General features: G+C 39.0%; 1 protein-coding gene across 2 annotated transcripts in view; it reads right to left on the minus strand.

The window, feature by feature from the left end:
• LAMA4 (laminin subunit alpha 4) overlaps window positions 1-12,655 on the minus strand; it is a 106,054-nt gene that overhangs the window by 24,218 nt on the left and 69,181 nt on the right. For both annotated transcript variants that reach the window (XM_074862325.1, XM_074862324.1), the window contains exons 18-23: window positions 8,350-8,489; window positions 6,947-7,120; window positions 5,742-5,884; window positions 5,197-5,359; window positions 2,963-3,096; window positions 1,627-1,798 (exon numbers count right to left, since the gene is read on the minus strand). In XM_074862325.1, the coding sequence (XP_074718426.1) occupies window positions 1,627-1,798; window positions 2,963-3,096; window positions 5,197-5,359; window positions 5,742-5,884; window positions 6,947-7,120; window positions 8,350-8,489 (926 nt within the window). The remainder of the gene's footprint in view (window positions 1-1,626; window positions 1,799-2,962; window positions 3,097-5,196; window positions 5,360-5,741; window positions 5,885-6,946; window positions 7,121-8,349; window positions 8,490-12,655) is intronic.

The raw sequence follows: 12,655 nt of genomic DNA on the forward strand, positions 1-12,655 counted from the left end.
ATAAACAGCACTTACTTGAAGACTTGGTGAACTGTTTCTCAGTAGAAACAGTATTTGGTAGCACAATAAAGTCAATATTCTTTACCAGCAAAGTATTTCAAATACTTTGCAAACACATCTATTTACTGTTGAAGTAACATCACATGCCCCAAATGAAAGATGTTATACTGGTAAAAGCAATGTTGTGCTAGAATGGCTATATCTGCATTAGCAGCTTCTGTCATGATGCCTGTAATAGCTCAGGATTATATGTTTTCACAGCCCTGATCAGCACTGATGTATTTACTGAAGGCTGAGCAGTAGCTAGTGTGTATTCACTGTGTATTTGGTTTCTGGATTTCCTGAGTATTCCTGCTTTATCGCTTGGCTTCTGTTCTGTGGCTGTGTGACCTAAACTTTATAAACAGGAGCTCTACTTTAGATAATCTTTAGGGAGTGCTTGAAATGAAGATCTGTATCATAGAATTAGTCTTGTTCCAAATCTGAACATAAAGAAGCAGAAAGGACAGGTTACAGCAACTGTGCATCTGGGTTAATGCTTTTAATGTTAATGTTCATCTTCTCTCTTAGTGTTCATGCTGTTGTTCCCATGCCTAATGGAAACATGGGAACAATAATTCTCAAAAAACTACTGCAGGCCAAGAACTGCTGTCTCTGACACAAATAAGTCCATCCACTACTTTAAGTCATTACTTAAAGTAGTGAAAGCAGGTTTTAATCTAGTGCTTTTAAAGGAAACTGCAGCTTGGGTTTGTCTTGAACAGCTTAAATTTGATAATGAAACAGGGATTACATTCAGAATATTTATGAGCTGTCTTTGCAGAACTGAATAATGGGCTGGTTTACATGGTCTTTCTAAAAGTGCCTGTGAGCATGGTGTGCCACAGCTAACATCCATCTTGATTGCAGTTTCCACTGCAACACACAAAGCGCCTACATCTCCGACAAACCTCTGGGCACTTTTGCTTGGAAGAAAAATGACTGATCTGCAGTAGAGGCTGTTAAACTTTTAACAGCAGTTGCTTAGTCCAAAACCTCCTAAGAGCGAAGGTTAGTGGTGGCATAGAAATTTGCATGTGGAATTTGCTTTCTTCAAACCCTTATAGAGTTTGCATCAACCTCAGACTTCTGAAAAGCTGGTGATATTTGGATCAAGCCTTTTTATTTGGGCTACTTTCTATTTTCAGTAACTTAAATATTTACCTCTACTACACCCTGAGACACAGTTATAAAGTGGCAGCTATCACGAAGTGGCTGCTTTATAGGAGTTACTTAGCAGAAATTTCCTATCACTTTGATTGTGCATTCTCATGTAAATAAAGGTGTAACTACTGGGTTTAACTGCAGTCTCTCTCAAAGTGTCATCAGAAGGGTATGACCACTCTGAAGTCCTGAGTGTCTCTGGATGAGAGCAGAGTCCAACTCAGGGCCTTGATTTCCTGGGGCCATTGCAGAGCACATTGCAATTCTCTCTTAATGTATATGTGCTCCAGATGAACACAAAGTATTTCCTCTTTCCAGAAGTTAAATGTAAGGACATAAGCATTTTGGATTTTCCATGATATTGTAAGTACTGGAGAACTTGTGGTACTCAGATCAAGGGTACCAGCAGGATGTGGTACTCACCCCATTAATCATCAGAAGGATCAATCCGTTGTCTGTAGGTGTTCGAACTTCTATGTCAAACCGAGTCACCTGGCTGAATCTTCCCCTTCTCTCAATGTTTCTTGCCAAGGCATAGCCAGAGCCGTCAAAGAAATAGCTCACAGCCCGGCTCTGAGTGAAAGCCAACTTATTTCTGTGAAAAAAACAAGCAGGGAAGCAATATTTGGCATATCCCCATTTTAATTTGGGGAAGATTAAAGGCCTTTACAACTGAAATACTTTCTTGAAATAATTGTTCTGAACTGCTTCTTCTTCCTGGAAGTGGTGAGGCTGATGACTTTTTCTTTCAAATTATTTCTGGGAATTTTTTTCTGAAAAATAATATGTAGCTTTGAAGGTGCCTCTAACTCCTTCATCATTACATCATGCTTTAATCCTGTGTTGTGTGTAGAGGAAAGGAAAATTCTTTGCTCATCCTTGTAAAGTGCCAGGCCTACAACGCTTCCTCATTATAAGGATACACATACATTTCTATTAAGAGCTTGCCTGGTTTGTGCAGAAACCTGTTGGAAATCTCCAAGGCCTTTAGCTGAGCACTGACTCCACTGGGGAGCCCAGGAGCAGCCTGCATGCACTGTCCTGGAGAGCAGCAGCTTGCACTCCCTGTGGGAATGGCATGGGAAACAATCATTTGCTCTGTCCCAACACCTCCTGAATTTCTTCCCAGTGAGAGCTGCAGGTTCTTTGTTGCTGCCTGTTGTATGAACAAAATGCCTGCTAATGTCTGTGCTAATCGAACGCTGGGGTTGATATTCACTTCTACTTTAGGGGCTTCATTTTCCAGTTTGTGAAGGGCTTATCTGAGGAATTTCCGTTGGTTTAAGAGTGTGAGGCAGAAAGATAACCTCCATACTGGCTTTGCTAGCTGGCGGTGGGACAGCACTCACGTTTACCAGTGCAGTTAACTGGCTGTGGCTGTATCGCTTGCAGTGACAGGATCTGAGTCAGGAGCAGTCCTGTCCTAGGCAAGCAGTGGGGTAAGGAGGGAGCCTGGACCATGTCCCAGCTAACACAGCAGGTTTCCTTTCGAATGCATGAGCAAGGTTGGAGAGAGCTAATGGAAACAAATCATAGAGTATCTCAAGTTGGGAGGGACCCATAAGGATCATCGAGTCCAACACCCAATATATATATGTAAGTTTATCTTGATGATGCAACTAGGAGTTAAAAGTGGGCACGTTCCTTCTGGGCAACTCGGTATTACCTTCATGTTTGTAATCTAAACCAGGAACTAACCACCAGGGCTGAAACTTGCAACAAACCAGAGCAGCAGAGTGACGGTGGGACTGTCCCCTACCTGGCACAAGGTGGCGATGTGGTGGTGTCGATGTTATAGACCTGCTTGAAGTTGTATAGGCTGATCACATCATCGTTCAGGGTAGCCAGTTCCAGGCAACCGATGAAGCCAGGTAGGTTTAAGCTTGGAGGAAGCTGTGCAGAGGGCAAGGAAAAGTAAAAGGAGAAAGGTCACACTCTTTATTTGGATATCACGAAAGCATTTGTGCCTGGGGTCAGTTTTGTCTCTGTGCTCTTAATATTTTGAACCAAATGGGATGATGCTACCTTGGAATAATCTTTGCAGTCCTTATCATGCTATGGCCATTGTGCTGTAAGTCAAAATGTCTCACATAAATGGTCTCACAGTGAGAACAATAGTCCAGGTAAGGCAACTGCAAACAAAAACTTCTTTTGTAGTTTTGAAGGGAGCACACTTGGAAAAGGAGAAAAGGGTTAAGATTTGACTAATCACAGATCTTGGTCAGTGTATTTGACTCTCGCAGTAGATAATTCATATCTAATGTATAGACATCCTTCACTGCCCAAAAAATAACTTCATTCTGTGACAAAAGAGAGAGAAATAAGAGGGCTCTTTAAACCCAGGAGAATTGGATTCAAAATCTGTACCAGTGGTTAATCCTCACTAGCTATTATTTTGAACAGTTATCAGGATATAGAAACTCCTTCTTTTAACAGAGGTCACTGCAAATGGAATTTAAATAGCCACATTGGTGGGGGGAAAAATACAAAAGAATAAAGCTGACAGAGCTAGTGAGTCATTCTTCTAATATTTAAATACTTTGCCCTGTGGAACAGGTGTGATATTATTAACACCTCTTGTACTTCGGAGTCTGCACTGCCAGTAACTTTTCTTTGGCTTCTCATTATTTCCATTTTGCTTATGATATAATAATGGTAATATAGCAATGCAGAATATATGTAGCTGTAAAAGAAAATGAGATTCTTATCTGCAGCACAGATGCATGTGGTAAGTGATCATGTTTCCTTTTTTTATTTTGTTTCTTCTACTATTCTGTTAAATTATATTAAGTATGACACTTCTAATGGTTAAGTGGTACATTTCATATTTATAAAGTATGTAACAAGAAAGAAAAGGCAAAGCTTTTAGCAAATAAGATTGTATGTTAATAAATGAAAATATGAAGTGTCCATTCCTAAGGGAGAAGAGACACATATGCTTATCAAATAATTCCATGAATCCTCTTCTTCCTATTCCCCTTCCAATTTTCCTTCACTTTTTTCTCTTTTCCTTTTCCTTTTCCTCTGCCCTGCTCTGGAACAGACCCGAAGGGTTCATTTGCTGGATTACTCTTTTTGTGTGTGTGTGCAACTATTATTCAGTCCTCAGTCCTATTTCCAGGCAATTTTCACCCAGGGCTCAGTAATCTAAAAATCAAACCATGGCATATATCTGGTAGTCACCGCAATGCAAAAGCTCAGGAATACGTAAGCGTATTGAGTTAATCTTTAGTTTTAGATTGTTAGGAGGGCTGTTTGTGGAACAGTAGTGGGATGTTTTTAGCACTTACTACAGTTAGCTTAAAGAATTCAGCATTCTCTAAAGTCTTTCTAAGTGCATTGTCATTCAGCCATACAATTTTGATAGACAAGATCATTCGTAACAATTTCTAAATCCAAAAAGAGGACTTGGTATGTTCACAGAAGCAGGTAAGTGAGGTGCTAATTCATGCTGACTACTAGGAACTAGACTGAAACAACTGTCATACACAGTAGGCAAGTCTTCATGCTGTTGTGAGGCTGGGTTTAAACCAATGATAATTTAATTCAAACAAATCACTACATTTCTGGTTTCCCACATTGTCCTAAATCTAATAATATGTTACTTTTCTTTTTTGTGACAGTTATAAAAGAGAAACTGTAAGAACCAAGAATTCATCAGCATTGAAAAAAACTGGTAGCCTACAAACTTTGTTAAGCTGGGCCAATACGCTTTAATCTATGCATACTACTTAACAGCTAGCAAGCTTTCTTCTTCTTACTACATTTCAGAAAACTTCAATGACAGCTAACAGGAATCTGATCATCTTACTGTATGACATGATACGCTCAAGAGAACAGTAGTTTTCCCCATGGCTAGAAGATAGAGTCCCAAGATGATAAATGACTCTATAAGGACATTTTATTTATTAACCATTTCTATGTTTAAAGGGAAGCCCAGCAAGATAAGTTTGCATTATTTAATTTTTAATATAGAGTATTTATCTGACCAACCTTGAAGTCTGGAGGTACTCCACCAACATAGAAAACAGCATTTTCAGGTTCCAAATTCAAGAGAGAGTCAGGACCAAGAACCTCTCCCTTTTTGATAAATTTTTCTTCAGCTGTGCTGCTAAGACTGGGCACAGTTAAAAACATCTTGCCATGTCTTCCAATCCTGTAGAAGGGAATTGTAAGAAAAGTGAGCTTCATGTTGGCTAGACTTAAAAAAGAACAAGCAAACCTCCAATTGCAAAAAGGGTTTTTATTTCCTCACTAGAAGGCTGGTACTCTGGGGGAAAAGAAGGGGAGAAACTACAGACACTTTCTCTCCCCCACTGTGGCCCCATGGGTCCTGGCTCTCTAAAAGCAAAGACAATTTCCATTTATTTCAGCAGGAGTAGAACTGGACACTGAAGACTCCTGATGAGCAGTTCTGATCCAGCCTTTTCTGTTTGTGGTTTTTTTTTTTGTTTTGTTTTGTTTTGTTTTTTGTTTTTTGTTTTTTGTTTTTTTCTACTAACTGTTTGATTTTGGGGAAATGCACATTATCAATTTACCTCTCAATTTTGATGATGCTGAAGTAAGAAGGCCAGGTGCTGACTGGCTTGGCATCCAGAGGTATCTCCACATCTTGGCCCCCCAGATTATAAATGTACACAAGGTTGTCATTTTTAATTGCAAGACCAATGTAATTTTTTGCCTAGAACACCAATGGAGAAGGATGTCAGAGCTACAACATTGAAAGAGATTTAATGCAGAACATTAGTAAAGGGTAGACTTTGATAGACTAAATGGCACCTTTAAATATAACTAATAAACAAAAGCTTCATTCTCTAATTGATTGCTTTCACCACATAAAACTGTACAGAAAGTCTCTGATATTTTACTTTATATCCATTTTGACTGAGGTAAATATAAGGTAATGAGATGTCTCTGACTGTAAATTGGTCATGTTCAATGGGAAATTGTTCCTCAGTATTTAGTGTGCAATGTCATATGCAGGAAATAGGAAGAAACATTTGTCTAAAGCCTAGGTATTATGCTGCAATTAAATATTCTGCCAAGAGGGGTTTCACTTGATTTATATTCAGTAGACATTCTTTTTAGAAAAGCTTAAAAAGAAAAGCCTGCCTTTTGAACTCCTCCCAAGTAACAGCTTGCCAGGATTATACCTGGCTTGTGAGGTGTGATTTTTTTCTTTTAGGAACCACAATTTAAAGAACAATTATTTCACAACACTTAAAGGTGGTGAGAGTATATGCCCTTTCTAGGTGTTTCAAAGTAGTGGTGTACAGAGTGTATGACAGCAGCAGAAGCCACAGGCAAAGAAACCTGCTTATCTTGTGGGCCTGTCACCTCAGAGATTTGGAATTGACACTGTCAGCAGCATAAACCTGATTAAAACATGGCCCACAAAAGCCAGGTGTGTGACATATTAACTGCTTCAGAGCACCTCAGTACCAGCAGTGGAGATAGCAAGTGTGACTTGCAGCAGTGACAATCATAGCAGCACGCTGCACAGGCAATCTAATTTGCTTCTTAGAGAGAATCCTTTATTGTTTGGGGTGCGAAGTTTCAAGGACAAGGTCTTGGGAAGCCTTGCTCTTTGCTTGTCCCAAAATCAATGACAGTCATATAGTAGACACCTCTCATTTTGAAATATGGAGAAACAGTGAGATATAAAGCCAAGGGCAAATACACTTCAAACCTATTTCAATTTTTTTTAAAATATATATAAAAATTAACTGGGTTCTTCTCTTACATTTTTGTTTCCGAGGTACAAAATGAATCTGTCTGGAGATGCTGCCAGTTGTGGGTTGTCTTTCTGAAACTTTATGTACAAGCTCATGGAAGTGAAAGATTTCAGTTCCTCCACGTTGATCTTTGGATTGACTTCAACAGCTGATTGGCCTCCAAACATCATAGAAACTTGGACCTGCAGTTTCAAGTGTGCTAAGTGAGACACATTATTGCTGCCTGGGGACATTACTTAAGGTAAGTATGCAAGAATATTTTAGCTAGCAGCCTTGCTTACTGCAAGAGTGGAACTGGCACCTATAAATTGGCCATGCAAAATTGTATGTTTATAACAATAATTTCTGGAAGACACTGTAAAGAAGATGAAGGGAATTAATTTTAAAATTAATTAAAGCTCCTAATAAACTGTGTTTAAGGATATTCATAAAGTAAACCAAATTTCAGTAGAACATAGATGTGTGCTTAGTTGAATCAGGGCTACATCATTATGTATGGCACATAATGAAATTCTTGCATAGCTATAAAACTTCTATCCATAATCCATTTCTTTGGTTTGGGAGTAGTATGACCAGTTTTCTGTTCACAAGTAATCATGTTATATTACTGAAGTTACAGTGATACATATGAGATGCTAATAAGATTTTAAAACATGTTCATTTTAGTTCAAATGCCTTCCACATAACTAACGTTTTCAAGTTTAAGTACAATATGCCTGAATGACAAAATACATTTAAAGAAGAGTCAAACACTGTGCACATACTAACTCATTTTTCCTTTTCTTTTTTGAAGTAAGGTACGTGGACAGCATATTTCAGCACTATGAACATACAATAATTTTTTGTTTAGTTTTTGATTTCTCTGAATGAATTCAAATATACTGTTTTAATTTTTGACCTCAGTGTTCTTGTTACAGAAAAATCCTCATAATTTATGTATGATAATGAAAGTGTTTTTCTCTATTAAATATGTGTGAGCCAAAGATTCTCTTACCCTGCAGAAAATTAATTCAAAAGAAAAAAAAGAAATACTGTCATCTCAGAAAAGTTTGCATTAAATTGCTGTAATTACTATTGCTTGTAACTAATGTTGCCAGCTGAGTAATGACCTACTAGTTTTAGCTTTAAATTATTTTGTTATTGTGGCCATCTTTAACACTGTGCCAATTACTTAATTAGTGTTGCTGCTGCAGTAGCAGTAGTCTACCATGAATACCATGGTAATGTTAATTGCTTGCACATAGCAACTGTAAAGATTTTAACAGCTTCCACTGTACTTTGTTTATCCAGTTGTTGGGAGGTGATAATGTCAAGATTTGGGCTTCTAACATAGCCCAAGAAAATGAAGCTCATGGTAAGATGCATTTGATTATTAGCACTAGTAACCAAAGGTCCCATCCAAAAGTTTTACCTTGCTTGCTACACTCCTTGTTTGAGCAATTAACTCTCTGATCCGCTGAATGCTGGAAGAAATATTGTTTGCTGGTGCCTTCTGTTCTACTCTGCGCAGTTTGTCCAGGAGTTGAGGGAAGACTTCTGTAAGTTTCTTCACTGCAGTCAGAAAAGAAGAGACAGCTTTTTTTTTTCCTCTTTGTAACACTGGTTTTGCACCAGGAAAATTCCTCCTTACCCTCTTAGGTTAGCTGCTTTGAGAACAAGTCCTAACTGTGGTGTGTGAGAGGCAGCAATTTCATAAAGCGTGGCAATTTATCAGAATCTAGTATTGCAAAAGTTTTTGGAAAGAGTTTGCACAAAGGAGACTACTTTTTCATGGATTTCCTAGGTCATACCGTGGTGTTGTACCTCTGTAATGCTTTTCGCAAGGAGCTTTGCAAATGTTAATAATTTTAACCTTTTCATCTTCCTTCAAGGCAAATAAATGCTAAGCCCAATATTACAGATATGGCAACTGGAGCAGGATTATTTGTTCAGGACCTCACTGGATATCTGTGGCTGACCTGGGAACTGCATCTAGGAGCTATGGTCCATGAGCTGTTCGAATTCATTTTAGGGGAGATGATTAGGTTGTTTCCCTCAGCTCTCAGCGGTGCATTTCTCCCAGACAGCAACAATGGCTGCACAGGTGATGTGTCTGTGTATGATTCACAGCCCACTCTGCTAACAGAAACACCGCTGCTTTCAGACTGTGTTAACAGTACTGTACTGTACTGTACGACGGTAGAAAGCCTCAGCTGACCATGCATGTGCACCTAAACTGTGCTTGCTATCTGCCCCAGCCCTTATGAGTGGTAACTTCTTCAGCTTTCCTGTCTACATCTCCCAGGGATCATGAATCAGACAGAGTACTGGACCTTAAGTCTTTCACTGCTGTGTCTTCTGGTACATGTGCAAGTAGGATTGTTATCGAAGACAAATGCGGAAGTTCTGTTGTGTTCAAAGGGAGAGAACTCCTTTCCCAGAAAGATAAGCAGACAGAAAAATTACCGAGAAAGAAAAATAACTACCCCTAATTATGAAATTATGATCCAGTTTCATCACATCAGATTCCAATGACATGCTGCCCTTTGAAGGATATTTACACATCACATCATTTTTCATCTTTAATTAGATGTAGGTACAACTAGCTGAGCATAATGAAATGCGATTTTAGCCACAAGGTACACGCATGTAAGAAAGATTCAGTATTCATAGTTAATTTTTAATGACATGGATTCACTATAAAGGTTAAGACCGGATTTGTAGGGTTTGCAGTTACATTTTAGGGATTGTCAACTTGCGTCCACCTGCTCTTATGTTCTTCCCCTCATACTTTTACTCTTGCCTGAGAAGATAGCAGAGAGACAGGTAGAAGAGCTAATCAGATGTACTGAGACTGTATAGAAGGGAAAGAAGGAAGAGTAGCCTCCAATCACTTTTCTGTGCTTCCTGTTCTGTGTTGACTAAAGACTGAAGCAGCTCTCAATCTCATTCAGAGCAACCCAGAATATGAGAAGGTCCCCTGGAGTCCTACAAGTCTTGCTTCTCTTTGAATAGAGTGAAAAGCTATATTTTGCCACAGTCCTGCCCTCTCTCTACTTGGCTCTTTTCACTTGTGTTTTACTTTCCAAGTCCAGTATAGGAGTGGGCCATATAGAGCTTTAGACTGTCCAGTTATCCCCATTAAGTTCTGAAAGACCTTATGTGCTGGGGGTCAGTAACCAGATATTCTAGATAAAGCTTACTGTACATTAAAATGCCTTTATTTTAGCAAATCCTCAAAGAACTAAAATGAATTCTGGGTAACACATTAATTCCAGAATGCATTAAAATTTCTCCTTAAAAAAAACCTAGCATAATAATAAATTTACAGAAAGTTTTCTCTGCCTTTTGAAATTAATGTTCAATTGCATTGGAAAAAAGCCCACATTATTCTTAAAGTAAAAAAAAATTGCAAGCTCAGAAAGCGATTTAGCAAATTTCAACCACCTTTTTTTCTTAAATAATCATCCACTGAATTGGAATTGTGTCTCATCTGATAGCTTGAAAAACTGGCTTTTCATCTATTTGAAATCTGAGGTATTAAACTTGAAACACAACTGTAACATGAAAACACAAAACTAACATCTATTACTACTAGTGCTATTATAAAATCTCACCATGAATCTTTTCCTCCTGTCCTTTATAATGGCATTCTTAAACACAGAAGAATATTGATTTTTTATTTTAGTCTTTGGGATGAGGGTAAAAGTGAAAAAGGAAAACTAGTCTTACCCAGTGAAAAAATACAAAAAAGAATACAAGGGAAACTGTCCAGGAGGAAATACCTTGAGTATAACCTTCCAGACACTTTCTCATTTCATGTTTTCCTTCCCAAACTGTCCTTCATCCTCTCTGCTGAAGCCCACCAGTTCCCTGCACAATGGTGACACAGGGTGTATTCTCAGACAAACTCCACAGCCAAGACATGCTCTCATCCTTTCAAAAATCAAGTGCAAGCTTTATTCAAAGGCAATCCAGACATGCCAGCTTAGAGGCTTCAGCTGCCATGGTAGTTTTATTAGCATGTTGATCAGGTGTTTTGGTTTTTCAGGCACTTGTCTGAACATTTTTTGTGACTTTCTTTTGGACTTTGATGGACATTTCACCTGCCAGATCAACCTCTCCTGACAACATACACAGCTGATCTGAGAACACTCCACTGTGCCCTGGCATGTCTACATCTGTCTTCCCAGGCTGAGAATCATAGTCACATCTGACTGGAGCACAACCCATGCTAGCATCCTTTGAAGCACTGAACTATCTTCTCAGCTATTTCCACCTGATCTTTCTGGCAAAAAAATCACCATGCCTTAAAACAAAAAATAAAAGCCTTCAGACCAAAAATGTCATGGAAAAGCTGCCTCCACAAAGGTAGTAGGGCACACCTCGCTATAGTTTGCATATTAACATCTCTCAGACAGTTTGTGGTCAATAGGCACTCCAGGGACTCTGATATGATTACAATACTTTCAAGGTGACTCCCTACCTGCAAACTCAATGTCACAGAGAAATTTTTGCCAGGCACATCACATAGGAGCTGAACTGTTCTTTACAACTTGTGGTGCATGTACCATGTGTGCCTTTTTGGGAACATAACCAGCTAGGAGAGTGGGCCATCTTGGGTCTATCCACTCTTAATGAGCCTCTCAAATGCTACTGGAGATATTTCTTCCAGTATAACAGCTAGTATGAGCAGATTTTTTGAATCCTGAATGTCTGCTGACATTTTGAGCATGAAGAGCCAAATGCAGTTTGTGTTGCTGCTCTATCTACTAAGCTGGCACTGGTAAATGTTAAATGTAAATCAAGTGTAAAGGTGAATAAAAACAAAAACCTTCATGTGTAAGCTGTAGCAGACTGTTTCTCTTAGATGTTTTTCCTCATACCATTCCCTCCCTGGGTGCCAGTCATATCCACATTTACACTATCTTAAACGGGAGTTGGAGCCCATAGCCCACAGCCTAAACTGTGCTCTATGGTGATAAAAAACATTTTACAGCAATGCAATGCAACTACTTACACAAACTACACCCTTACGATGTTCTGTGCAGTGACTAGCAGTGAGTTTACCCATTCCAAGAGGGAGTGGCTCAGTGTTTCCTTTGGATGAAAAGCTCAGAGACATGTGAGGTGCCTCCAGTTCTGGAGCCAGAAGTTGGGATATTGAATAGTACTGAATTTCTTCTTGCAGAGGGAATCACTTTTATACCAGTTCTTGGGACCACTCACTTCACCAAAAATATTAGTGTGAGGGTCTTATTCATTATGGAAATCTGGAAATTATATGACCCTTTGGTTTCCCCAGTTTAGAGGCAAGAGTGGGGCTTTGAGGCACTAGAAGCAATGTTGGGTTTGGTACTCATAACACTATTTGCGGTAAAATGACACCTAAGTTGCAAAGCTGCTGACAGAAGGAGAAGGGATTTGGGGCAGTAGATCTGAGATTCAGACATTCTGAAGATAGAGTCAATGGAGTTAAGAGGCACTTTCAGGAGGCAAGACATCATTGAACAGTGCTGCAAGTGATGGTACATAACATCAAACATATGCAGGAGATTTCTTGTTCTGGAATTCCAGCTTCCCTAGCCATGAATATCGTGGGATTAGTAAGCCTCCTGAGCAGAGCCAGGAATACATTGAGCAATAAATAGTGGTGCTTGTCAGCAATTTTTAAATCTGAATATAGGAAAGGAAACTTCTAGGTTGATTCTTTCTTTTTCTAATTGTTCTTTTCCTTC

This window comes from Strix uralensis, chromosome 3 (genome assembly GCF_047716275.1).
Source record: "Strix uralensis isolate ZFMK-TIS-50842 chromosome 3, bStrUra1, whole genome shotgun sequence".
Classification (NCBI taxonomy): Eukaryota; Metazoa; Chordata; class Aves; order Strigiformes; family Strigidae; genus Strix; species Strix uralensis.